This window comes from Acanthopagrus latus, chromosome 23 (assembly GCF_904848185.1).
Source record: "Acanthopagrus latus isolate v.2019 chromosome 23, fAcaLat1.1, whole genome shotgun sequence".
Taxonomy (NCBI): domain Eukaryota; kingdom Metazoa; phylum Chordata; class Actinopteri; order Spariformes; family Sparidae; genus Acanthopagrus; species Acanthopagrus latus.
The window spans coordinates 5,786,717-5,812,437 of record NC_051061.1 but is presented as its reverse complement, the minus strand read 5'-3'; the positions used below and the strand labels follow the sequence as shown (position 1 = coordinate 5,812,437).

General features: G+C 43.2%; 2 protein-coding genes across 5 annotated transcripts in view; both read right to left on the bottom strand.

Annotated features, from left to right (window-relative positions):
- Positions 1-1,860: 1,860 nt before the first annotated feature.
- LOC119014123 (probable ATP-dependent RNA helicase DDX5) lies at positions 1,861-7,360 on the bottom strand. Of its 2 annotated transcripts, none has more exons than XM_037089046.1 (13): positions 7,199-7,359; positions 6,309-6,480; positions 6,093-6,189; positions 5,885-6,018; positions 5,695-5,760; positions 5,424-5,565; positions 5,175-5,335; positions 4,891-5,063; positions 4,659-4,769; positions 4,497-4,558; positions 4,340-4,399; positions 2,812-3,033; positions 1,861-2,599 (listed from the first exon to the last, which is right to left on the bottom strand). In XM_037089046.1, the coding sequence occupies exons 1-13, from the start codon at positions 7,255-7,257 to the stop codon at positions 2,187-2,189; spliced, it is 1,872 nt and encodes a 623-aa protein (XP_036944941.1). In that variant the 5' UTR covers positions 7,258-7,359; the 3' UTR covers positions 1,861-2,186. The 2 variants fall into 2 exon arrangements, with proteins under 2 accessions (XP_036944941.1, XP_036944942.1); XM_037089047.1 differs by having other exon boundaries at positions 2,432-2,599; positions 2,799-3,033; positions 7,199-7,360.
- A 1,273-nt stretch (positions 7,361-8,633) lies between these two features.
- Positions 8,634-25,721, bottom strand: part of smurf2 (SMAD specific E3 ubiquitin protein ligase 2) — a 49,914-nt gene continuing 32,826 nt past the window's right edge. For all 3 annotated transcript variants that reach the window (XM_037089289.1, XM_037089290.1, XM_037089291.1), the window contains 11 exons: positions 24,296-24,380; positions 22,626-22,784; positions 22,457-22,504; positions 17,745-17,946; positions 16,238-16,341; positions 15,884-15,998; positions 14,578-14,756; positions 13,983-14,241; positions 13,699-13,900; positions 11,461-11,536; positions 8,634-11,187 (listed from right to left, as the gene is read on the bottom strand). In XM_037089289.1, the coding sequence (XP_036945184.1) occupies positions 11,088-11,187; positions 11,461-11,536; positions 13,699-13,900; positions 13,983-14,241; positions 14,578-14,756; positions 15,884-15,998; positions 16,238-16,341; positions 17,745-17,946; positions 22,457-22,504; positions 22,626-22,784; positions 24,296-24,380 (1,529 nt within the window). In that variant the 3' untranslated portion in view covers positions 8,634-11,087. The remainder of the gene's footprint in view (positions 11,188-11,460; positions 11,537-13,698; positions 13,901-13,982; positions 14,242-14,577; positions 14,757-15,883; positions 15,999-16,237; positions 16,342-17,744; positions 17,947-22,456; positions 22,505-22,625; positions 22,785-24,295; positions 24,381-25,721) is intronic.

The following is a 25,721-nucleotide window of genomic DNA, read 5'->3' as shown; positions in this document are numbered from 1 at the left end:
CTGCAGCTCAGAGGCGCAAAATGATCATTTTTGGCAAACAGCACGCAGAAAGAAATTAAAGACATACTTATGAATCACCACAAAATAATTAATGTGGCCAAGATGCCAGCATTATCATCATATGTGAAGGATTAGACTGACAGGGAAGACAGGTTTTCACTGCGGGTACACAAGGCAGGAAAACTATAGCAAGTGAGGTCAGAAGAATCATGTCAGATTCAATTCCATTTTTGCTGCAAATACAATAATTTGCCAAAAGTATTCGCTCACCTGCCTTGACTCGCAAATGAACTTAAGTGACATCCAATTCTTAATCCATAGGGTTTAATATGACGTCGGTCCACCGTTTGCAGCTATAACAGCTTCAACTCCTCTGGGAAGCTTTCCACAAGGTTTAGGAGTGTTTATGGGAATTTTATAACATTCTTCCACAAGCCCATTTGTGAGGTCACACACTGATGTTGGACAGGAAGGCCTGGCTCTCAGTCTCTGCACTAATTCCTCCCAAAGGTGTTCTATCAGGTTGAGGTCAGGACTCTGTTCAGGCCAGTCAAGTTCATCCACACCAAACTCTCTCCTCCATGTCTTTATGGACCTTGCTTTCTATACAGTCATGTTGGAGCAGGAAGGGGCCATGCCCAAACTGTTCCCACAAAGTTGGGAGCATGAATTGTCCAACATCTCTTGGTATGCTGAAGCATTCAGAGTTCCTTTCACTGGAACTAAGGAGCCAAGCCCAGCTCCTGAAAAACAACCCCACACCATAATCCCCCCTCCACCAAACTTTACACTAGGCACAATGCAGTCAGACAAGTACCGTTCTCCTGGCAACCACCAAATCCAGACTCATCAATCAGATTGCCAGGTGGAGAAGTGTGATTCATCACTCCAGAGAACACGTCTCCACTGCTCTAGAGTCCAGTGGCGGCGTGCTTTACACCACTGCATCTGACACTTTGCATTGCACTTGCTGATGTATAGCTTGGATGCAGCTGCTCGACCATGTAAACCCATTCCATGAAGCTCTCTACACACTGTTCTTGAGCTAATCTGAAGGCCACATGAAGTTTGGAGGTCTGTAGCGATTGACTCCGCAGGAAGTTGGTGACCTCTGCGTACTATGTGCCTCAGCATCCGCTGATCCCACTCCATCATTTTACGTGGCCTTCCACTTTGTGGCTGAGTTGCTATCATTCCCAATTGCTTCCACTTTGTTAGAATACCACTGACAGCTGACTGTGGAATATTTAGGAGCGAGGAAATTTCACAACTGGACTTGTTGCACAGGTGGCATCCAATCACAGTACCACGCTGAATTCACTGAGGTCCAGAGTCTTTCACTGATGTTTGTAGAAACAGTCTGCATGCCTAGGTGCTTCATTTATACACCTGTGGCCATGGAAGTGATTGGAACACCTGATTTTAATTGTTTCGATGAGTGAGCGAATACTTTTGGCAATACAGTGTATTTTGCCAACATCAACACACAACCTACACCAGACCACTGTTGATTTTAGTACTGTAATGGCATACACTACTCAGTGTTTGATATTCTAACATTTCACTCCATTGTCAATTAATATCCAATTTCTCTTATCAAATTTTGTTTGCACAAATAACAAAATGACTTTTATTGCCTATCCCCATCCATGTACGATGTCCAAATATCCCTAACTAAATTTGTGTAGTGTAGTCACCAGTCAGTTCATGAGGTTAAGACTATCTGCATGACTGCAACAGTTTAATGGTGAATGATGACACCTGCTGGACAAAAAACGGCATTACAAGTGTTAAATTATTTGCTCACAATAGATGACTTCAAGAATGTTTTTAAAGTTTCAAGTGAAGAAAAAAACACCATTTTCTTTTTAACGTTTTATTTGAAAGATCATGCAGTGCACTTCCAAGGTCGGAGCTTAACATCACTTTCAATGATACACATGAAAAACCAATACATTTGTAATTACCTAGTACAAAACATAAGTATTACTGAGGAATGTAACAAATAAAATGGGGGGGAAAACAAGTGTGCAACACTACTGCTGCACTGCAGATCTTAAAAGGCTTAATAGAGGTTGAAGTTGTTTTTAACCCTGTTGTGTAAATACAAAAAAAAAAATCTGGATTAAGTATAGAACTTAAACGACAAAAAGCAATAAATTACTTCTTTCAAGTGTAAAGTGTGTTTACTGAGAGAACTGAGGAGGCATGGGGTAGGGCACCAGCGGTGGCGGGTGCTGCTGTGGAGCCTGTGCCTGGGGGAAGGGGAATGGGGGATGACCAGCACCAGTCTGTGCTCCAACCTTAGCGGGAGCAAACTGTGGGGCCTGGAAGTTGCTCTGACCACTGAACGCTCCTGCTTGGCTGTTGAAGTTGGACTGTCCATTACCATTGTAGCTGCCTCCGCTGAAGCCATTGGCGCTGCCATTATTTCCCCCATAGCCTCCTCCATTCTGTGAATTTGTGCCAAAAGCTTTGTTTGGTCCATTATCATAACCTCTACCATTATCCCTGTCCCTAAAACCACCAAAATCACGCCTTCCAGAGGAGTATCTATCCCGACGGTCATAGTCTCCACCTCTGCCTCCCCTTGAACGACCTGGAAAAGAAGAACAAACTTAAGGCCTGGCAATAGTCATTTAAAAATATATATAAAAATAAAAAAGTTTAGGCAAAAACTAGATGACTTTGAGATACCAATATGCTCTTTATGATAAACCAATCGACTTCTCAGAATAGAAAAGGAGAGCAGCAGAAAAAAAGTGGCTGCAGTTCACAGCACAGTTTCTGTATCTCACCAATTAGATTTACCTCCTCTGTCTTCCGCCATCTGGAGGAGCTTTGGGTTGATGGCCTGGTTGGCCTCGCGGAGCACAGAGATGAGGTCACTGGCCTGCCTCATGTTGTTGGGAGTGAAGAAGGTGTAGGCTGTGCCTGTCTTTTGGCTACGAGCCGTTCTGCCAATGCGGTGGATATAGTCCTCAGAGTTGTTGGGGTAGTCAAAGTTGATGACAAATTTCACGTCTTCAACATCTGTAAGATTGTGTTGCAGTGTGGCATAAAGGAAGAGGAGGACAGCACACAAAGACGTGCACCAGCGCCACCACAACAACCAGATCAAAAACAAAAGTTAGTACTGTCGTGAGGTAGGGATGGCTAGTAAAAGGCTGCAAAAGACTACCATTAGACAAAAACGGACGAGCAATTACCCCACAGGGAGACTACGGTGGGAAAAGAGAACCGATGCACACTCCATTGGCTTCCAATCCAGATGGATAAAATAAAAGCCCTCCCCTGCTGAACCACTGCCAAACCACCCTCAAAAAGAATGGATCAGAAGTCTTACCATTTTTGGAGTATGCATTCACTAGTCCATTCCCATTGCAGCATTCTCCCCACATACTCTCAAGTGACCCACAGGTGTCCCCATCACAGTAGGGCTGCTATGCAAACTACTGCCTCCTAGTGTGCTTCAACTAGCACTTAACCAAGGTCCCTTTGTCACGCTTGCTATAAAGTTCACACTGCAGTGTCTCTTGCCGAGAAACTGTAGATCTGAATCTATTTGCAGGATGCCTACAAACAGAACATCCACACTCTCGGCATGGCAAGATATATCCAGAACCAGTGTTCACTTGATCATAATGTCTCTCGTTGGCAGGTCTCGACATGACTTTGAAACGCAGGCGAGGGAGGAGTGTGAACTTGGATTTTGTCCAAGTGTGTCCAACTTAGCATGTCCCACTGTCACCAAAAGCGCCAGTAGCCATGTCTTTACAGAGGTGAAGGTAAGATCGATCTGACAGACTGCTCTTCCGACAGAAGTTTAGGAAACTGCAACATTAACGCCACCCATGCTTTACAACGAGTCTACACAACAAAAAGCACCCCCCAAATGACTCAAATGGCTTGCACCAACCATACATGCAAGACAATAGGAGACGGTGTAGCTGGGCTTTGAGCTGGGACAGTTACAGAGCCTGGGTGTGTGAAGCAGTCCAAACCATTGCCAGAGAACAGACGAGCATATGGGGAGGAACTGTGGCCAGCCCTCAACTCGCCCCCCTTTTTAGGCAGGCCAGCGCGTTAGCTGCACTTGGGCCTGGTCACCTCTGTATATCTGCTCGACTGGGAGACCCGTGCCTCGCCAGTCAGGACACCTCCAAGAATCCTCCTTCCCCCTCTGGAGACCTGGGCTTGTCATGCCAAGGCCCTGCCACACAGACTGCTCCTTCAGGCCAGGGGAGAAACTCAGAAAGAAGCAGAAGAGTTAAAGAAAGCAAATACTTTCTTTTTTGAATCACATAGGAGTACAAAACACATCAGGGAGGATACTGACCTAGACCTCTAGAGGCAACATCTGTAGCAATCAGAATTGGAGCCTTTCCATATTTGAACTCTGAAAAATTAAAGAAATCAGACATGATAAATATTTCCTCGAAGTTACACCGCTCCAATTAACCACAAATGTAAATGTTCTAGTGACGTAAGCTTACCATTGAGAACCCAGTCTCGTTCCTGTTGGCTTTTATCACCATGGATTCCCATAGCTGGCCACCTAACAGGAGAGAGGGGTTCAATATTAAATCCATACAATGACTACACGCTCAATACAAAAAAAGTCATGTTGTGATCAGCATTTCAACTCGAATACTTACCCATCCCTTCTCATCCTCCTGGTGAGGTCGTCACAGCGCCTCTTTGTTTCCACAAAGATGATGGTCTTGTTCTCTTTCTCACTCATGATTTCCTCAAGCAGACGAATGAGTCTAAACAAAAGAAAACGGAGGGGGACAGTACATTTAAAATTTTGTAAAATATATCACGGTCACTAGTAGCCACTATGAAAACATCAGTTTCATCACTTTCCATTACAGCCACACTACTCACTTGTTTTCCTTCTCTCCGTCGTTGCAGACATCTACAATCTGCAGGATGTTGTGGTTAGCACTGAGCTGCAGCGCACCAACATTGATCTGGACGTACTCCTTCAGGAAGTCTTCTGCCAGCTGGCGAACCTCTTTGGGCCATGTAGCACTCCACATCAGAGTTTGGCGGTCCGGCTGTCAAAACAGTAATGATTAGCAAACTATTCCCTTAATGTATACAAACATCTAGAGAGATGACTTTCCTACAGGACAACTCAATACCATTCACATAAGTTCAACACATACTCTGATTTGGTCCACAATTTTCCGAATCTGTGGCTCGAAGCCCATGTCCAGCATTCTGTCTGCCTCATCCAGCACAAGATAAGTGCACCTTCGGAGGTTTGTCTTTCCTGCTTCAAGGAAGTCGATAAGCCTTCCTGGAGTGGCGATGCAGATCTCAACACCTTTAATAGGAAAGCCATTGTTAGAACTAAATTATGAACTGACCGTTTGAGTTTGTTTTTTAAAAGAAGAAAAACAGAGCTACCGTACCCCTTTCCAAGTCACGGATCTGGGGTCCTTTGGGTGCTCCTCCATAGATACAGGTGGACTTGAGGCGAGAAGCTCTGCCATATTCTGCAGCTACCTGTTGTACCTGCTGTGCCAGCTCACGGGTAGGGGCGAGCACCAAGCACTGTCAATGAAATATACAGACCATTTTTTACATGTCAGTCAACAAGCAACTTCAGTTATCAGTCTGATCAGATGAGGCCAGGAATCTGTTAATGCTCAGAATTTGCAAAAACGGCACAGCATGACTTACAATGGGTCCATCTCCACGTTCCAGGAAAGGCTGATGGTTGATGTGCACGATTGCTGGCAACAAGTACTGAGGAATAAACAAAAAATAATGTTGATTATGTTCTCATATATTTGTCGATCTGGCCTGAAAGATCAATGCACTATTCTTTCGACATGGCATCATTTCAGTGAGATAAGAATATTCAACTTACAGAGAGCGTTTTGCCAGACCCAGTCTGGGCAATGCCAACCATATCCTGGCCACTAAGAGCCAAAGGCCAGCCCTGTGCCTGAATGGGTGTTGGTTCAGTCCAGTTCATTTTGTTGATCACATCCATCACATAGGCTGCAGAAAAGAGGTAACCATCAACTGACATGCAAAATTTCCGTGACATTTTAACACTCGTCTTTAAAACTTACATGGGAAGCTGGCCTCGTGGAACTTTGCAATAGGATTTGGGCATTCTCTTCCCTTCACTGTGATGGTTTTGGCCCTTCTGTACTGTTCAACTTCTTGCTGCAAGATCAAAACGAGGAGAGTTCAGTGGTCATAACTGGTTGCATAACTGCAACACGTGCAGGAGGGAGCACATTTCTGGTGTTGCATAACACAGAGAGCAATGTTGCCTTCATTACCATAGACCTCCGGGTAACGTCGGGATGCTGTTGATAGAAGTTTTTCTCAAACTTTGGGAGCTCATCGAGATTCCACTGTTTCTTCCGCAGGCGTTCACCGGGATTGCCGAACTTTCCTCCACCACCTCCTCCTCCACGGTTACCACCAAAGCGAGGAGGGCCACCGCCATAGCTGCAAATAAATTAAACGTTAAGTTGTTGTGTACAAAGTCAGGTCGGGCTCGGTCGCTTCGTCTACAGCGGCCGGGAACAGTAGTTTCAGACGAACAAAGGCACACCTTAACTGCGTCATTCTGTGGAAATATACAGCTGCCATATACTTTCCAGCCAGCAGAGGAACAATGGAAAACAGCCGGCATTTTGTATCCGCATTCATGCTGCCACATGGCGAAAAGCCGACTAGCCAGCTGTACTAGCAACACCATTTCGGAGCAATACACGTTACTATCTTTCGTAGTGATCACAAAGTGAACATCGTGTACAAAAACTATGGTCCGAAACCTGTTTTTAATCCAAGAAGTCTCGCGATATCCGCCATTAAGTCTGTGAATGAGCGCTTCCTGTGGCCGAGCTAGCTAACGGTATCCCGAAGCTAACGGCAAGCCGCTGTGCCGGGGCACGAGGCCAAACTAGGCCTTGAGCCAAAGACAACGGGCTCCGATCCCCGGCCCGGGCCTTGTGTCGATATATAATGCCGGCAAACTGCCCGATTTTCGATTTGGTAGATTCACACTTCGGAACAAAACGTAAATCAGGGTAATTTCCATTTAATATTTAGTAATTTTTAGTTATTATTCGACATTGTTCTTGGTTATATGGCTAGTCAGCCATTTCTTCGAATCACACGAGGGAAAAACTAATCTAAAATGAGAATTTAAAAAAGTACTTACCCTCTATCTCTGTCACGGTCCCTGTCCCTGCCACGATCTCTGTCGGAATATCCTGGCATATTGTAAACAATTAGTATAAATAAAAAAAGATAAATATACTTCTTTTTGGCTTGGCCGCCGTCTAAAAAACCCGACCGGCAGTGGTGCTGAAATGCCGGTAAAGAAAAAATGAGGCCCGGTTTATATGGCAAGAGGAAGTCCGTCTTCCGATGTAGTCATCCGCCATACGGTTTTCAACTTCTGCCTCTGCCGACAGAAAACATAGAGCCACTGTGTAACAGCGAAACTGTGGTTTAAATTCACTGTCGCTCTAAAACCCCACATCTGATTCCCTCAGTAGCCCACCAAATATACTTTATAAGCTAAAATAGACCAGACGGAAGAACATTAACAAGGTTTTGTACAAAGAAACAGCACGTAGTCATTGTGTATGTAGAGCATAAATTACACATTGGAAACTGTGTTTGGTGTTTTCTGATTGTTTTCAAAATGCTGCCCTGAAAATCCCACAACTCTGTTTTCCGCTGCCTCATTTCCATACTTTGTATTTTGATGATTATAACAGAGTTGGCGGATGGATATGTACGAGACAGAAACAGGTAATCCGGCACCGACTGTACTTCCGATGCTTTACGGTAAGTGACGTCATCGGGACCAACCCAAACACTTTTTTGTTCTTTCTTTTTTAGCTGGTCCCGACATGACTCAGTGTTACGTTTTCACTTGATTTATGTTGAAATAAGTGGGCAAGCAAATGTTTAGGCATTTATACAGATTGTGTGGCACAAAACCAGGATTTTGACATTTGTAGTGTGGCAGAAATAAGTTTTCTACATGTCATATTAGCCTTGAAAATAAACATTTCAGTGGGATGAGTTTTACTGACTCTCATTGGGAGCATTATTTAGAATTTTGTATTTTATGTTTATGGAAACGCACCTTTTATACATGAGGTACTACACCATAAAAATATAAAATAGCTTTTCTATTAATACTCACTAGTCATACTAATTAAAGTGGCCGAAAGAAGTGCGACAAAATACATGAACATGTTCGTTGTTTTAGCTGTGACAAACTCCGCTTAACCCCCCAAACGCCTCTGATCATCATCATTTTACCCCCCTTTCCCTGCCCCCTCTGAGCCATCTGCCAGACAATTAATCCACATTGGTATCAGTGTGTAAACAGTGGGTGGTCGGGGACATGTTCCATTCAGATGTAAAGTATTTACATCAAGTACTTGACATTTACTCTCTGGCTAAAAAGCCCCTTATAAATTGATTTAATGGAATTTATTGCTGTGGCAAAGAGCCCGTTTAAGCACAACTAAGCAGTTTAACAACAATTCAGATTAAAAAGGACTTTCATTTTCTTCATTTTTGGTCTTTTTCATGACATTTAAACAACCATTCAAACAGAAAAAGGACAAGACATGTCTTGTACAAGGCCTTACATTGTTAGACAAAGGCAAGTTTAATTAGAACTAATTACACACAAAAATAAAATACTCTTACAAAATGATAGTGTTAACATACATCAAATTGCATCAGTCAGCTATGAGAGATATAGTCCCGCTAGTGGATCATGCTATTGGAAAAAAAAACAACAAAAAAACAAAACAAAAGGTGGCATCTCTCAACTTCGTTTCATAGAAAGTTCAGTTCTTCAAAGAGAGGCAGCTACGGGGCAAAGCTGAGTGATGTAGTGTAGGAACAGACAGTAGGGTGATCAGCTTGTGCACTGGACTTAAAGGCGAATGAATATCTGTTACAGAGGTCACCATCGAGTACACATGGCAGCCTCGTTCTGTTTGTGTGCAATTCCTCTTTTAATTTCAAGAAAAAAAAATCTTCTTCTACTTAAGTTAAAGATAAATTACAGGTTGTTTGATCCACATATATGAACAATATCGTATTACTGTACAAAGCACCATCTGAGGACACTTTTCACTTTGCATACACATTAGTCCACATAAAAGAATGAAAATGAACAATTCATTTATGACTTTTTTTTTTCTTTTTAGTGTATGCAAACGTTAAGAACAGTCCACGGTCATAGAGATTGCTAGACAGGCAGCATCTTTTGAAAACATTCAAGAATTTCATTTTTAAATTGTAGAAAACAACCCCCCCCCCCTTACAATAAAAAGAAAATCACTGATGGGACTGTGTTGCAGGCTTTAAGTTCATCTCATTCACTTCCCTTTCAAAACAAAAGCACATATGGACACATGCAACAATTAATATATTTTAAAGGTCTGCTGTGGGCAAAACAATTTATATGACGTGACTTTTTAAAAACCTCTTAACATTCAGCAAATCAAGACAATTTAGCATCCCGTCAGTCGTCAAATCAAAAGGACATCACATATGACATCTCCTGAGTGTGTGGCTAGGTAGAGCTCTTGATTTCATTTACATGTTTTGTGGCCACAAACAGGTATGAGCACAAGAAGTGTATTCTGCACATAAAGCAGTAGTATGTCAATGAGTAAGGTTTCCAATAAAAGACAAACGTTAATGCTATTTAGCACCAAATGGCTAGAAGGTAGTAGAGGTTTTTTTTTCTTTTTGTCCAACAACAACAATGTAGAGACGGCACAAAACAGAAGTGATTTTTTGACTCCACTGAATAGAAAACCATTACAAATTAATGGTGGGTTTCATGCTCATGACATTAATATAGCCCAGCTACAAATGACAAACTGTTAAAAAAAAAAAATGCAGCTCCAGGATGAGATCAGTAGAATTTAAAGGGTCTGCTCAATATTTGCAAAGATTCATTCGTTCAAAAGTGATTATGGCACTCAGAGGACATTTGTGTGTTGAGGATTTTTTGCTTTTAAAGACACGTCTCTTCTTGTACAGTATGAGAGAAGTTATGTCATGAAATAAACCACAGCATTCTTAAGTGAAATCCAGTCAAACTCAATTCTGTTTTTCACAAATTGTCATCGATAATTTAAACAGTAACACTTAACATTTAAAGATTTGATTTTTTTCTTGAACAATGGAAAGGGGTTTCTGAAATATAACAGCAATAAATTATATATATTAGATATAATTTTATTGTTTCTTTTTCAATTTTCCCTGTTATATAAAAATAACACATTTCAAGCTATTCATTCATTCATTCATTTTCAAACAAAAACTAGCTGTCGAACGTGTGAAATAGGTTTTCTGGGAATGCAGCTCTTGTTGTTGGGCAGCGACTCAGTAGCAGAGGTCCCTGCTGCTGTCTTTGGAGAGGGTTGTAAACAGTCGGGCTAATCTAGTCTCTAGTCTTGCCTTTCTCACCCGCACACATCCCTGTTTTTCCAGCCTTGGCGTTGCTGATAGCCCCAGTGTGATAACTCCGAGGAACCACACAGCCCGATTCACCACACTCTGCATCCGAATTTAGTGTTTCCAAGCTGTTGTGGTAACCATTACTAACCCTGTCCTGTTCATGTCTTGTTTTCAGAGTGGACTGACCTTGTGTTCTGCTTGGTAAGATGGAGCGTTGCTACATGGAATACAGTCTGTTTTTTTTTTTTTTTTAAATGCTAAAATGAACTTAGAAAAAAAGGGAAGAGCCAGCAATACTTGCAGGCTCCACAAGTTAGTAAATAGTCTTGAGTTATTAGCAGCTTAAAGATCCTTTTCAATTATAAAAAAAAAGACAAAGTAGGGCTGGAGGCTCTATAAAAAACAGTCAGGTGACATGTTCTGGTCTTCTCTGCCCATCCTCCCTTAGCTTGGCCACATGTCCTGGGGAAGTATGGGCGTCCCTAGGTGAAGCAACCGTGGATGACCCCCGTCTGAGTGGACTGATTTGTAGGGGGGGGAGGCTCATCATGGCCAAACCATGTTGCTTCTGGTTGTTGCTGAGCTCTGCCGGCATCAGTGACTCACTCCACAGCAAAGCCGCACGTCTCCTCAATGGCAGTGAGCAGCTTGTCATATAGTTTGTCATAGTGCTCGTAGGGAGGAATGTCGATCCGATTAAAACTGGAAAACACAAAGGGAGAACAGTTTTAAAATCATTTTCAGACCATCTGAATCTCTACACTGCTGAATAACTCCAGCCCACAGTCAACAAAAAGCTTTTTTATAGTACTCATTGTTTAACTACCTTGACTGTAAAGTCAAAGTGGAGTGAATTCAGTAAAAAAATAAAAGCAAGCACTTCGTCATGGTTCAACACCACTCTTTCACTCATCTCAAATTCCGGCATCATGTCAAACAATCTGAAACATGCAAGAGTGCTGACAGTTTCCTCACCAGGTGTGGGCTTTGGGCAGGTTGTTGGTGCTGGCATCAATCTGGTGGATGGTGAAGAGCCGTGGGCCAGCAGCACCTGTATAAACACAATTAGTTCAGTAAAAATGGACATTAACACACCTGCTCTGCACTGGGATGAATTGTCTGGATTCTCTCTTTGAATTTCCCAGAAGGTTATTTGAGTTTGATTTTTTTTCTCCCCAGCTTCACATACTCAGACCTAAAACTGTCCGATATTCAAATAACAAGTTGCTCAGATTCAGTTGATAAACTGGAATTACAGGCTCGCAGTTGTATGTATGCCTTCACGCAAGATTTCAGAGGCAGTTTATATCCACGTCTATCCAGATTCATGTAATATATGAAGGGAAGACTTTGGAGGAATTCAGTTTAAAAGGTTATAAATGTAGCACTTGGAGAAATGGAAGTTATTACTACGTGTGATTCCAGTGAATAGTCTCCAGTGAGAAACATGCTGTCTTCACTTAGAGACTATTTTTACAGAGGAGGGTTTACATGAAGCTTTACAGTGGACTCACTGAAGATTCATCACGTGGTGCAGTGACAATAACCTGAAGCTTAATTTGAGTTTATGGTGGACTACTGCTGTATGACTGTAAGTGTTCAAGGTTATTGATAGAAACAGAAAACAGAGCCAAGCTTCCTATGTGTTCACATGCTTGGTCAATAAAGCAGATTGTACCTTCAAACCAGCATCAAAGAAGATCAATACAGTCAGCACAGTTTCAAGGTGGACACCCAAAATTAGTGTCACTAATTTAGTGGCCGCATGTGAAATGTGGTCACAACAATCTCCCCCTTCTCCTAAGCTGTGCCGTTGAACAATGGCCGGAAAAGTGTTTTTTGCACAACACTGTGACGTCACAGTCAAGTTGATGTTTGAAGAAATGTCATCACTTCATCAAGTTATCTAGACATTTGTAGGAAATTTTGGATGATGAGCAAATTCTGGAGCACGTTCACAGAACAGGACAGACAGACAACCAGAAAAACATAATGTCTCCGGTCACAGCTATTGGCGATGTATAAAAATCATAATGCTCAAAGTGGTGAAATTCCAAGGTGTAATCAATGTCAATCAAGCCTAGGGAATCAATCAGATCTCTTTATTATGTCATCAGAAGTGCACAAAAATGAAGGAGTTCAGCTGAGTGACTGAAAACCATATATTTTGAAATCTCAAAACTTGAAACTACATTCTGGAATTTAAAGAATGCAATTTCAGACAGCTGGTTTTAGAAGTCAAACATTTCAGTGCGTTAACTTTAAAGGAATCGAACTTCAAATTTAAAAATAGGGTATCATTTGCTCAGAAAACTGAGCAACATGGCGTCTCTTTTCTTCCACAGCATCTAGACTCTTCCTTGTTGACCGAGCTGTGTTATTTCAGTTCAGTTGTTTAACTGAAGAGGTCTTATTAATGCATGTTTCTACATTCCTCCTATTCCATATTGCAGCAAATAATGTGCCCAACCAAACAATAAACAAATAAAAATAAACACTGACTGACATCCTTTACTAGACTTGAACCAGTCATTATAGTGCAGTTTGAATGTGTCATGTTTTCTGTTTGTATCATGAACTTTATTATTTCATCATTACATTTATTTTGTCCCTTGACTGAAGCCAAGTGGTCCAAGCATTTTGAATCAAAGCAATGCCGCAGCCACTGTAAGTTCAAGTGTGTTATTATTGGATGTCCTGGCCTCTGCTGATGTTTTGACCAAGAAAGGATGGCCGTGTTACATAAGGTGTGTAAGGGAGCTGTCTGCCTGTGGATCACGGTGTTCTCCTCATGCCTGGGTGCTCTGTCTCTGGGCAGCTGTGTCTGCCAGGACGGACCCACTGAACCACTGCACTACGCTCAGACTCATGGTTCAACTCAGGTCGGAGAAACCCAGAGACACAGACACACACTGAGAGGAGCCAAGAAACCCTAACACACACTCTAGATTGTGTTGACAGAGCCTGTGAATGCCCAGCACTCTGTGTGGACAACAAAGGAGCAGTACAGACCACTCTACCACACCTTTTTTTGCATTATGGATTGACACCACATCAGGATTCAGTATTTTCTTTATCACTCTGGTCTAAGCCTCCTAACAAAGAAAGCTCTGCCAGGAGCGCTTTTGCACATAGCATAACAATTCTAATGCAAAAGGATATTAACATGACAACACATTAAGTATGCACAGTGTTCACCCCGGGTTTTATCACCTTGGAGCGCCTTGAAGCCTTGCAGGGGAACTCTGGAAGAGCCGGTGACAAACTGCAGCAGCCGGGCTCTGCGCTCCTCATCGAACGACTCCACGGCTTTCCAGAACCACTTCACAATGTTGCTGTCTGGGGTGCAGTGTTTGAGCCGTGTGTTGGACTTCCAGTCATTGATGTCGATTTTGCCTAGGCCGCATACAATCAGCTGCGGGTGGAGGAAAGAAGAACTTCGAGCATTTTGCACTTACAAGCAACCTGAAGTATGGTGTGCGCAAACAACAACTTACCTCAAGCTCCTTCTCATCAAATGCCTTCAGCAGGTGCTGGGGGATGACCTCGTTAAAGCCCTTCTGCAGAGCCAAGAACTGAGCCTCGATGCCTCGCAGGAAGCGCCAGTTGACGTAGAGCCTAACGTACTCTTTCTTGGTGTCTTGGGTGACGGGGATGCTCTTACCATTGGGCTTGAGCTCGTGCTGGATGATTTCTCCGTAGGCGTTGTGTTCTACACAGAAGGTGTGGTCCAGGACACCTGTGATGTCGTTGTCCCTGAGAAGTGATACATATAAAAATGACTGAATTACTAGGAGCAATTTTCATTCCACTTAAAAATGGGTGAACTTTTTTGGTGAATGTGTGCTGATGAGTGAGACACAGCATGCGCTTATGGTCTACTGATGTAAAAAATACACAAAAACCCTGGGGGGCGCCGTCATCCAAGAACTCTTCTACTTTGTTTTACCTCTATATTCAAAGCACACATTGATTGTTAACGGGAAAGCATATTGTTGTGTGTAATGTGTTTCAATTCTTGATCCAAGCATCTTTTTGCAGAAAACTTGATACTCTATACTTGACTATAATAAAAAGATGTCTTGTACGTACAGGATCCACACAAGGCTGTTGTGCAGGTCGGGGTCGACAGACTCCATGTCATCCAGGGTGATGGGTTTACCCAGCAGCTGTTTATAGAAGGGCAGAGTGAAGCCTCCGTCTATGTAGTGGCCATGGAACACCGCCATCCCCATGATACGCCCGACGAAGTGGAAGTATGACAAGTGCTCCTAAGGGAAGACAAAACATCTTGAGTTGACATCTTGAGTACCGAGAAGAACAGAACTGAGGTTTTAAGTATGTTTGGGTCTCGCAACATTATCTCTAACAACTGAGCAAAACAACGGTATCCACACAACACATGTCTATCCATGAGATCATGTCTGTTTTTGTTTGGGTTAACACTGCTCTCAAGTCAACAGAGTGCTGAAGTTGTGCAAGACAAGATGGAATGATCTCAGCTATCAGTGTCTGAACTGAAGCTCAGGCCTGGTTGTACAGATTTGACATGTGTGATGTGGTTGAGACTTAGTGTAGTGTATACCAAAATCAATCTGATTTCCATTTCAGTACCATATAGAAAGAGAGCCCTTTTCATGATTATATTGGTCAAAGAATGATAGAAATCCAGAGGGACTAATCATAAAAGTAAATGGATTTACTGACATTTCTTTACTACTTCCCAGCTGCATGTAACAATAATTCCTAGTTCCTAGATCCAAATCTGAGTCAGGAAATGGATGGGTGGATTAACCTTGGGGGGGATGATATGGTAAGAAAAATAAAGAAATAAATCCTTTTGCAATTATTTTTGACAAATATTACATTTGAAATGTGATTCACAATTTGTGTTAACGTTTATTTTCACTGAAAAAAAATCATGATCACATTCTGAAGATCTCATGAGATCTGATGAGGTCTGTGCCCCCCCCCCCCCAAAAAAAAATATCTGACTTCTTACTAATCTGGAGAAAAAGATTTGTATGCCACAGAATCTGTGCAGCACAATAGTACTAAACTATAGTGCTGTTTGGTTAAGTTACCTTTTATAACTGGCAGCTGCTGACATTTGGATATTGCATTTGGGCGTATTGCAATTTGGATATTTAGATTAATTGTGAAGCCTTAGATTAACCTTTTGAAAAATAATTCATGAATTTAAATTTGTGCCCAAACTGACACTTGAGACAATGAGCTTCGTAGCTACTATAGCTAACAGCAGTCAGTGTTTCTGCTGCAGGTCTGATCTCATCTTTATAAATGAGTTTCAAGAGGGACCACAATGGGAATTCAATGCTATTTAAAGATTGTTTGGTCATAATGTATAAGTTTTAATTGTTGGTGGGATGTGACTCACAGGGTTGACAGCAGAGTCTGGGTTTATCTGCAGTGTGTAAATGTCATCACGTGAGTACTGGAACAGGCCGTAGTACGGGTTCAGCATCTCATGGGACAGCAGGTAGAGCCACTCCCTGCACAGAGGCACAGAGGACAGGCAGATGATGGAGGAGAGAAAACAGACGAAGGAAACATCTGAGCTCAGAACAACTTAAACTGATGGAAGAAATTACTACACCAAATCAGACAGAACAGTGGTGAGTGAGTTGTGTGCTTTGGATCCTCCACTAGGAGGCAGACGGCTGTATAAAAAGTGACAGTGTTCACAGAACCAAAGTGTGTGTGTGTGTTTCATGTACCACGCTCTTCTTACCTGGCGACTCCTCCATAATCCAGCCCCTCTTCTCCTCTAAACTTCACCATTAGCCTTTTCCACAGGTCCTTCGGCCTCATCTTCATCACCTGTCGATATGATTCCTGCAACACGGACGCAAACAAAAACACATGCCCCGTCAAAGACAGTAACAACATCAGTTATAAAAGTCTTTTCTCTAACATTTGCCCTGGTGTCGGCTGGTTCTATATGGTTCTCAGTAGAAAAAAAAAACAGTTATAGGAAGAAATGTGTTCGACATATGGTGACATGGGGGAAACGGTCAAAAAATTAAATGTGACCACATCTTCCACTTTTGCAACCCCTTGCCTCAACCAAGGATTATTCTAAACAGGACTGCTAGAAAAAGAAAGTATTTCTCTGAACACATTTGCTCTCCAGTAGCAGTGAGACAGATGCAGTGAGGCGTTACAGCAGTAATTTCCAATTGGTTCTCTGTTGTGAGGCCAAGATCTCTCCGCCTCAATCAGTGTTCATCCCACGTGCAGACAGCTCACAGTGTCAGGGGGAGGGTTCATTTAAAGTGGATTAGGGGCAGTTATAATAAACACAGCCATAAGACTATAATAACACAGCCAAGTTCCACCGTGCCCTCCAGATACAGCAGCACAACAGCGAGGTGCTGTGCGAGAAGTGGGAATGTCTTATCGACACCGAAAAAGTACACATAAAGACAGGCCTGACAGCCCACCAGCCAACACTTGCCTGTTCAGTCATAATGTAACGCTTCAGCTGGTCTGGAGACGCTACGCAGTTATGTCTCAACCTCAAGACGTCCTCTGCACCCTCCTCACCCGGCCCTCTCCCCCTCCCTCCCTCCCTCCCTCCCTCCAACTCTCTCTCTCACATTGAGATCAGCCAACAAAAATGTCTTCGTTCAGATTAACAGACGTGGCTGTTCCAGCACATTCCAGTGCATATTTTATGAGGGTCACGCAGTCTGTTGCAGGTGTTGTTGCTCTGATGAAGGCCCCGCACCTCCTAGATGCACAAAAAGAAAACTCCCCAGCTGTGAAAATGCGCTCATCTTGAACAAGAGGTCTGCTTTAGATTTTGAACACACTGGCTTCACACATCATAGATAACCGGGTGTGTGAGAGAAATCATTCTCACAGCCAGACTTCTACGGGCAATGACCTTTATGGGAGTAGACAAGGAGAAGGGAGGAAAAAACCCTTGGAGAATGTTTAACGTGACTTTTGTGCATCTATAAATAACCAGACTTAATAATTACAAGCTGTCTGCAGGTACAAACAGACGGAGATACTGTGAGGTTTTGCTTTGCGCGATGAAGCAGATTACATCAGTCCCATGTTTTTCATTGTCATGCATTTTAATTCGTTTCACGCATGCTCTGGCTCCGACAACTGAATTTCCCTCTGGGTTAAATTATGTACCCATTTTGCAGTATCTTTAATAAGAGCCACCCGTTGGGAGCGCCAGACGATATGATGACATGACTGAGCTTGTTTTTTTCCATCCTCACCTCAAAGATCTCCTCACGGGACACCTCGATGCGGCAGTGGCCAGCCTGAGGCTGCTGCTGGGACAGTTCCTGGCGGAGGATCTTGAGCTTCTGAACAAGGTCTCTCTTGTACTTGGGCACCGTGAGGCACTCGGCCTCCTCTGGGAGCTGACCGGGGGACACCAGAGCCTGCTGGGCCTGATCCTTCAGCTGGTTCTGACGACTTGAGGACAGACAGCAGGGAGAGGAAGAAAGGCGAGGGAAGGAGGTGAGAGTGGAGAGAGAGCAACGGCCAAGAGAAAGAGACAGAGGGACAAGATGAAAGAGAAAAAAATGTAAGTCCTCGATGTTCCAAAACACAAACAAGCTTACTAGTAGGGAAAAAAGTAAGCAAGCACTTCCACAAAAACAACAAGGGGGATGCCAAGAAACTCAAAATACAGCTTTCCGAGAGTGAGGGTTCTTTCTGTGTCCTTTGCTGACTGCAGAGTACGAGGAGTAAACACACTGAGGTCATCTGGGAAGCACATCAAATCAAACAGCTGCCTCAGCCTCGCACAGACAGAGGTGGAGGGATTAGTGGAGGTAAGACATCTTCTTCACTCACTCACTGCCCCCATCTCTCTTTTATACAAACACAAACCTCCACCTGGCTGTAGCCTGGCGGTCTCACACGGAGAGGCTGCTGAACTAAAATAAGGCTTTCTGCGGGGGAGCAGCAGAATTTGACTGAGAGCTCTGCAAATAGATCCTCTGTTGCTTTGACTCATCATGTATACTTTGTGTAATGACGGGCCATCTTTGCCACCTTGAAGAGGCTTACTGGTACAGTTGAACATTCACAAGTTTACAGAGACAGACTAAGAATTGTGCGGGCACTGTGATGGATAGAAAACTCACGCCAAGAACTGGCCTTAAAGGCTCAAATTCCATGACTAAATCTAACAAAGTTTATCATACAACAAAATATAATACCACAGAAATACATCATCTGTCATAAACCTGTCACCAATAAACAGATTTTCATAGCACAACAGTGCTAGAGAAGGTCTGGCTACACCAACTGTCATTCTGGTATAGTGGAAAACAAACACTGTTTGTGTTTTATAAACCAGTCACGATCATCTTTGTTTTTGATTTTGTTTCTGCACATAACTAATGCAACATTAGCTACATGCTATCATGACAGAGAAAAAAAAACCTAACCTAAACTCCTGCTGAAAGGTAACTTGCTAAGCCATTTTTAGTTTTTCCACTGGACTTTTTTGGCCAATCGGGGCAGCAGAAACACATTGTGAGAACAACATTGACATACTTCATCTTCGCCTTAAACTTGATATTAATATTTGATATTGATATTAATAATTGCTTCCTATATACACATCCAGCAGATACAGAGCAACAGTATCTGACATTTAAAGTTGTGTTTCCAACCAAAGGGTGAGTTTAACAAGTCCAGTATTCACAGTCCTTAAGCTCATTTTAGTCTGTTGAACCTCCTGAGAAATATCTGGCTCTTTAGCTTTAGTGCTCTGATATATTTCCCTGCTAGTTGCTTACATTGACTCTGTGTTTGGTGCTTATCAGGTAGAGTTTGACACTTTTACATCACCATTGGCTTTTATAGGAACAGGACTGTAGGGACTTTGAATGCTTTTAATTGTAGATTATGTAGAAATATGGATGGTAAGTAATTAAAAACCATGAAATAACACATTTTGTTTGTCAAAGTCAGAGTTCCATGTTTTTGATGCATGTTTTGCATGTGCATGTTTCTGATCTCAATATAGTACAACAAGCCTGAAAGCTGAATTAAAAACATTATATTGCTTTCACTGTTAATGTAGTTGCTGGTGCTCGCAGGTTTTGTAGCACAATCTAGATTGAATGTACAAGAACATAATTTTCTCTCATTTTCTCATCATTTCCGTCCTCTCACTCTATTGGAGACTCCAAAATGATTTCAATTACTAGTATTCCAAGATGGCAGCATTTGATGGGACATTTCAAACGCAGGGACAAAACCAGCAGTTAACCGCAGTATCAATAGTGCGGCTGTGAACATCATCTGCGGTTGATGATGATAGAGGTCTTGAGAATACAACTTTTGAACTGGGTGCTGTGTTTAGGAAGACAGCCGCAGAGGGTGGCACAGTGGGGAGGCATACAACACACACACACCGAATCAAAAGAGCCTTTATGAAGCCGGCACTAAAGGATTATTTGCACAATGGCCTTTTGCACTCCAGTGGGGGGTGGCAGGCATGCTCGGCCCTGAGCAGGGTCATAAACACCAGAATCTAGAGGCGAGCGCAGAGGGTGGTGGAAGCATACACAAGTCAGTCTGTGGGCGTGCAGAACGATGTCTGGGCTGTGACACCAAGGTTACAATAAACATTTTCACTCAGGTACTTCCAAGTTTTCAATCGAGCTGACGAATACTGGAGGAGCTTTAAGTGTCAGTCAGTTCAGTTCATGACTCAGCAAAGTGGTCGGAAGGTAATTATCTCAAAACTTCAACTCTCATGTCTCATGTATCTGCCCCTTGGCTGGTATCTCCTCAGTGCACCACAATGACAACTCCTCTCTGACTGAGTAGCTCAGTTTGGTTTCTGGTGTCTGCCCCGTTGAATCCAGTTTGGCTTTTCAATCACTTCCTGCTATCCCAGAAAGCCACAGGGCCCCATAGGACACTGGAGACCTCCTCATGAATCCCTCTATTTCCTGCAGACTAGACTCAGAGGGAGGGGAGGGCACTCTCCCAGCAGCACCCAAACTCTGCAGACGATTCAGAGGGTGGGAGAGAAGGGAGGAGAAAGAAGTCATGGAGCATCTCCTCCAGCTCTTTCACCCATAAATCAAACATTCCCACTCCGTCTTTGTTGCTCTCTCTGGTGGCTGCCCCAGAGTTCTCTCTTCTCTCTCTCCAACACTCCTCACTGATGAGCACAACTCTGCTGCATGTTACCTGTCGCCGTAACAAAAAGCAATGTTTTGGCCACGCAAAAAAAAATCACAAGCGTCTGGGAAATGATGCAGATATTTCTCATGCAACTGTGCAGAGGGCAGCCCTGCAGCCAGGACCAGACGAGGATTGAGTTACCTATTGAATGGTGACCCCGGCCAGTTGGGACGGCTCAAATTTGGTCAGAGATTGCAACAGCACGAAGGAAATATAACCAAAACTGTGGTCTGGATGCTCAGGCTGTGTCTTCAGCAAATAAAAAAGGCAATAAACTATAGCTTTGATGGACACATGTGTGTATATCGAACATTTTTGAGGGATGACGGCACATGAGGTGAAAATTTCTAAAATCCCTGACTTGATAAAATGCAGATGTCTTGATTGAAATCCATGACGACTGATGTCTTTTCCAGAGTTTTGTCACAAACGAAAAAGTCACTGCAAAGTCTTTCTGCAGTAACAGCAGCTTCAGTACGGACATAAACTATAATGAAAAGGCAGCAGATTACAGGGTTAATGGAATTAGAATGGACTGAGGTTGGCGCAGGTTAAACCTCAGCCATGCAGTCATTTAATAAGAAGTTATTTCACAAATCTCAGGCCAAGGTCCATGTGCCCTTCAAAAACCTGGAACAGCTGAAATGAAAGACTTCATATTTTTCTACTTCTCACTTCACAATAAAAGCACAACAAACGTGCACAAATGTGATTAATAACAACTGCAAAACACATACAGATATAGACAGACTTTTTTCTGCATATCAATAATTTCTGTTATGTTATATAAAACATATGCCCACATTCTGGCTCTGATGGGAACTACTCATGCTACCAGAAGACGTACACAATAGAAATTCTATGCATGATATTTTCACACATCTGGGCATGGTCATGCTCATGACAAAATTCCTACATTAAAAACAAATGTGGCGTGCCAGTCTACATTTTTATAAGAGGACCAGCAAAGCGAATACAAAATCCCAAACACGTTCTTTGATCCATCAGAACAGGAAAAAACGAAACCTGATCTCTCCGTCGATGCATTCCATCTCTCGCTGCACAGAGAAGGAATGAGATCAGGCGGTGGAGGCCCACCAAGGCACCCGTATGCTGCTCCACCTTTGCAGAGCAAGGACCTATGGGTAATTCTACAGCCTTCACTGCGCAGTGTTGTATGTGTTTGAACAGCTGCACAGGGGAAGAGATTCTGAACACATGCATCCATGCACGCAGGCATGTACCAAGCACGGAAGCATGAAGCAACCCACATGAACCAACACACACACAGACAGACAGACACACACACACACACACACACTTCATTCATCGACTTGGGCATCAAATTTATGCTCTGTTTCCTGGACGTAAGACGCTCCTCAGCCACAGACACAGCAGCCTTGGTTTCCACTCAGCTATCTGATGTCTGGCCAAAGCCAGCTTTGTGACGGATTGTGTGCTAAAACGCCTTTATGATCAAAACCTCTGCGGGCCTGAGGAATTTAAATTTTTGTGTGGAAAGAAAGACTGTGGGGGAGTGCACCATGGATGTATTTCGGTGTGCGCACAAACGTCTGCTCAGCAGAAGGCCCACTCTCTCTGCTGAACCTCTACAGGTGGTGAACACACATTGGCACAGGATCTCAGAGTAAAACATTGACTGAGGGGGAGGCATAGTGAGTAAGTCTGCGAATGTCTGGGGGAGTGAGTGCTTGTGTGTGTTCTTGTCTGTGTGTAAGTGAGGACTACTGGCACGAGGCCCAAACCTTACCTGACATTCTGACTTTCTATGCCTCTATGAGAACCATTGGGACTCGGACTACAAATGGAAAAAACAAAGACAGAAAATAAATCTCACTGCTTTTATACCGTTTTTTTATGTGGCTTCTAATTTATTTCACCAACACATTTTTCTGTGTTAAGGGCACTATAGTACTCACTTGAGGACTAGATGCAGGTTGGCGGAGAGGCGCGGGTCTGTGAACTGTGTGGTTCGGTTGTTGTGGTCGACAAAGTAAACCCTCCCGGTGGCGGTGTTCCGTATCTCCCATCCAGGAGGTAAAGGACCCAGTTCCTCACAGTTCACATTACTCAGATCTCTGAAATGTAACAGACAACATGCAGTACAGAATTACTACAGAAGACAAATAAAGGCAACATAGGGTGGGACGGGTGGAAAGAGACACAAAGTACACACACATCAAACTGGAGGTATAAAACATACCAGAGCACTGACTAACTGGACTCAGGCGGACATCGAGATTCTGAGATGTCTGAGAAATTGCCTTTATTCTATTTTTCTTCTTCCTCCCATCTAAATTATTTACTGCTGCCCTGAAACCCCTTTCAGCTGGATTCCATGGAGACAAAAAGGTTCAGGAATTACAGCAGTCTCGCTATGCTGGCGCTGACTTGTCTGTTTTGCGGGATTAAAGCCAAAAGGGACGAGAGCTTCACGAGCGATGAGAGCTTGGCAGCTGAGCCATCTGCTAATGTTGGAGCTGTCTGAGGAGCACCCAGTGAGGTGTGGCGTGACCAATGGCCTCCTATCAGGAGCGATAAAAATATCATCTATCACTCACATGCTGAGAGAACGCAAGTGAGCAGAGGCCAGGTATTATAACATCGGTCATGTTTTATTGATGGTGTCTGGAGTGCACTGAAGCCCGACTCTGCACATGCACATGTAGATCTGTGTGCATTGTTCTTGGAATACAGTAATCAATGGGACACACGTGCCTGACAGCATTGCCCAAGAGCCTCTGGTAAGGCCGGTTGAGACCTGTGTGCTGTTGTCCATGTGTCCTACCGTGAGGCAGCTCGTGCCAGAAGACCAGATCGCTCAGAGAGCCCCGTGACACGGGTCTTCTCACAGCATGGCGGACTCATAATTAACTGCAGGTTTACAGTAAACTACAAGAGGATCGGGACTGAGAGACCGCCATATCGTCAGTTATGTCAGTGTCTGCTGTTTCAGGAGGACCGTAAAGTGCTACAAAGAACGATAACTGGTTTAAAGGGGCAGTTCATCCCAAAATCAAAAATACATGCGTTCCCACTTAGCTGTAATGCCATTTCTTCATCTAGATTGTTTCCGTGTCAGTTGCTGAATTTTCTTTTAGATATCTGTCATTAAGATGTCTGCCTCCTCTTGAGGATAACCAAACTAGACGGCACCCAGGCCAGCTAAAATTACAGCTAAGCCAAGGAAGACACAGTTTTATGTTTAGGAACACAACCCTCTCGTCCATGAGTAGATGCACAGTTCTTGTCATCTGGTGATATGATTGGCAGGTCTAATTTGGGTTATCATGATTTCTGGAAGGAGACATTGCTGTTAAGTTTTTCAAATGTGTTCTTTTGGCACTTCGAGCATCACAAACCATCAAGTTTCATCTTAAGAGAAGGCAGACATCTCTTCAGCAGATATCTCCAAAACTCAGACACAACATGCACAATCCATACAGATCAATAGCACTACAGGTGAGAGGAAAGACATATATTTTGGATTTGGCCATGATTTATTCCCTGAGGCAAGTAGGTGTTAAATGTTCTACAGTTTAAATGTGGGAAGAAAAAGAGAGCTGTTGTGTTGCCTGAGGGGACGTACCTGGGTACTCTGGGGTCATGCCACGTGCTGACACCTGTCTGAGTGTGGAGAAAGTACACTTGGCCTTGTTGCGTGGTCCTCTGCTCTGTAGGAAGACATAAAAACAAGATAAATTAATGCACGGTTTGGAAAATGATGTGAATCAAATAAATACATGAGGAAGTAGAAGATTTTGCTTCAACCTTGGTATCAAGTGCATGTCAAAGGTTTAAAATATATGGAAAGTGAAATCGAGTTTAAACATGTGTCACATGCAGACAGACTGTGCGTATAATCTGTCTGCATAAGAGAGAGATCACACAGATGGAGATAAAAGGACTGGCTGAGTCAGTGGAGATCCCAAAAGGCAGCAGGGAAGAGGAGGAGGGGGAGGAGGAGGGGGAGGGGGAGGGGGAGGAGGAGGTGAGAGACAGGGTGAAGAACATTGGAGAGGAAAGGAGAGGAGAGATGGGCTTGTCTGACTTTTGAGTTGGTGAGCTCATTCATCACCGCCTGACAGAGATATTTCCATGGAGCGGCCTGCCAGAGAGCTCTTCTCTGGCATCCCTTTGGACCCACCGCCCTGCTTAACATGCATGCACACGCAATCCTCCAAACCCCAACGAGTGCACAAAGTACATTTGACACACAGGGTGACATCTGTGGGCTAGTGCCCAAACGCATGAGGAGAATCAGAGGTGCCGACAGGTAATATAGGTGTTGAGGGGTTCCATTTCAAATTCCTCAAAAATGGGAAAACACAAATAAAGAAATATTATGATGGTGTGATGTATTATGTTGGCCTCACAATGTACAGTGATGTTAACAAAAAATCGAAAGAGATGTAAAAGCAGAAAAACATGAAATGTTCCATGTACAAGACTTTAGTTGTGCAATAGTAAGTCTCCAATAATTGAACGGTCTCAAAAAACTCCCTAAGTCAATATTTTCATGAAAATACAGTATACTATAATTGACACTTTTTCCTTTTTTTTTTAAAAAAAGCATGTAATGAAGCAATATTTTTCTTGGACCAAATACAAGCTATTTGCAGTAACAAAAATATATATATAAAAGAAACAAACTGTAATCAAGCAGTTCACGTGACCATAAAAGTATCCAGTCACGACAGCGAAAAGCCTAAGAAGACAGACATAAAGAGACAGGCATGAGGGGTGAGTAGCCTTCTAATCTGAAGGACAGAGAGCAGAGTCGTCATATGCCTCAGCAGCTCTAGATCCAAATCCTACACAAGATGTCCGTGTAATGATAAACAAAACTCTCTTTGGCTGTAGGATGGCAGCTTGTGTGTGTGTGTGTGTGTGTGTGTGTGTGTGTGTGTGTGTGTTTGCTTTTACATGAATGCGTCTGATTGTGTGCAGAAAGGAGAACAGAGGAGGGAGTGAACGGCTGCCGCCAGCCTTTAACAGCTAGATCAATTCAATTA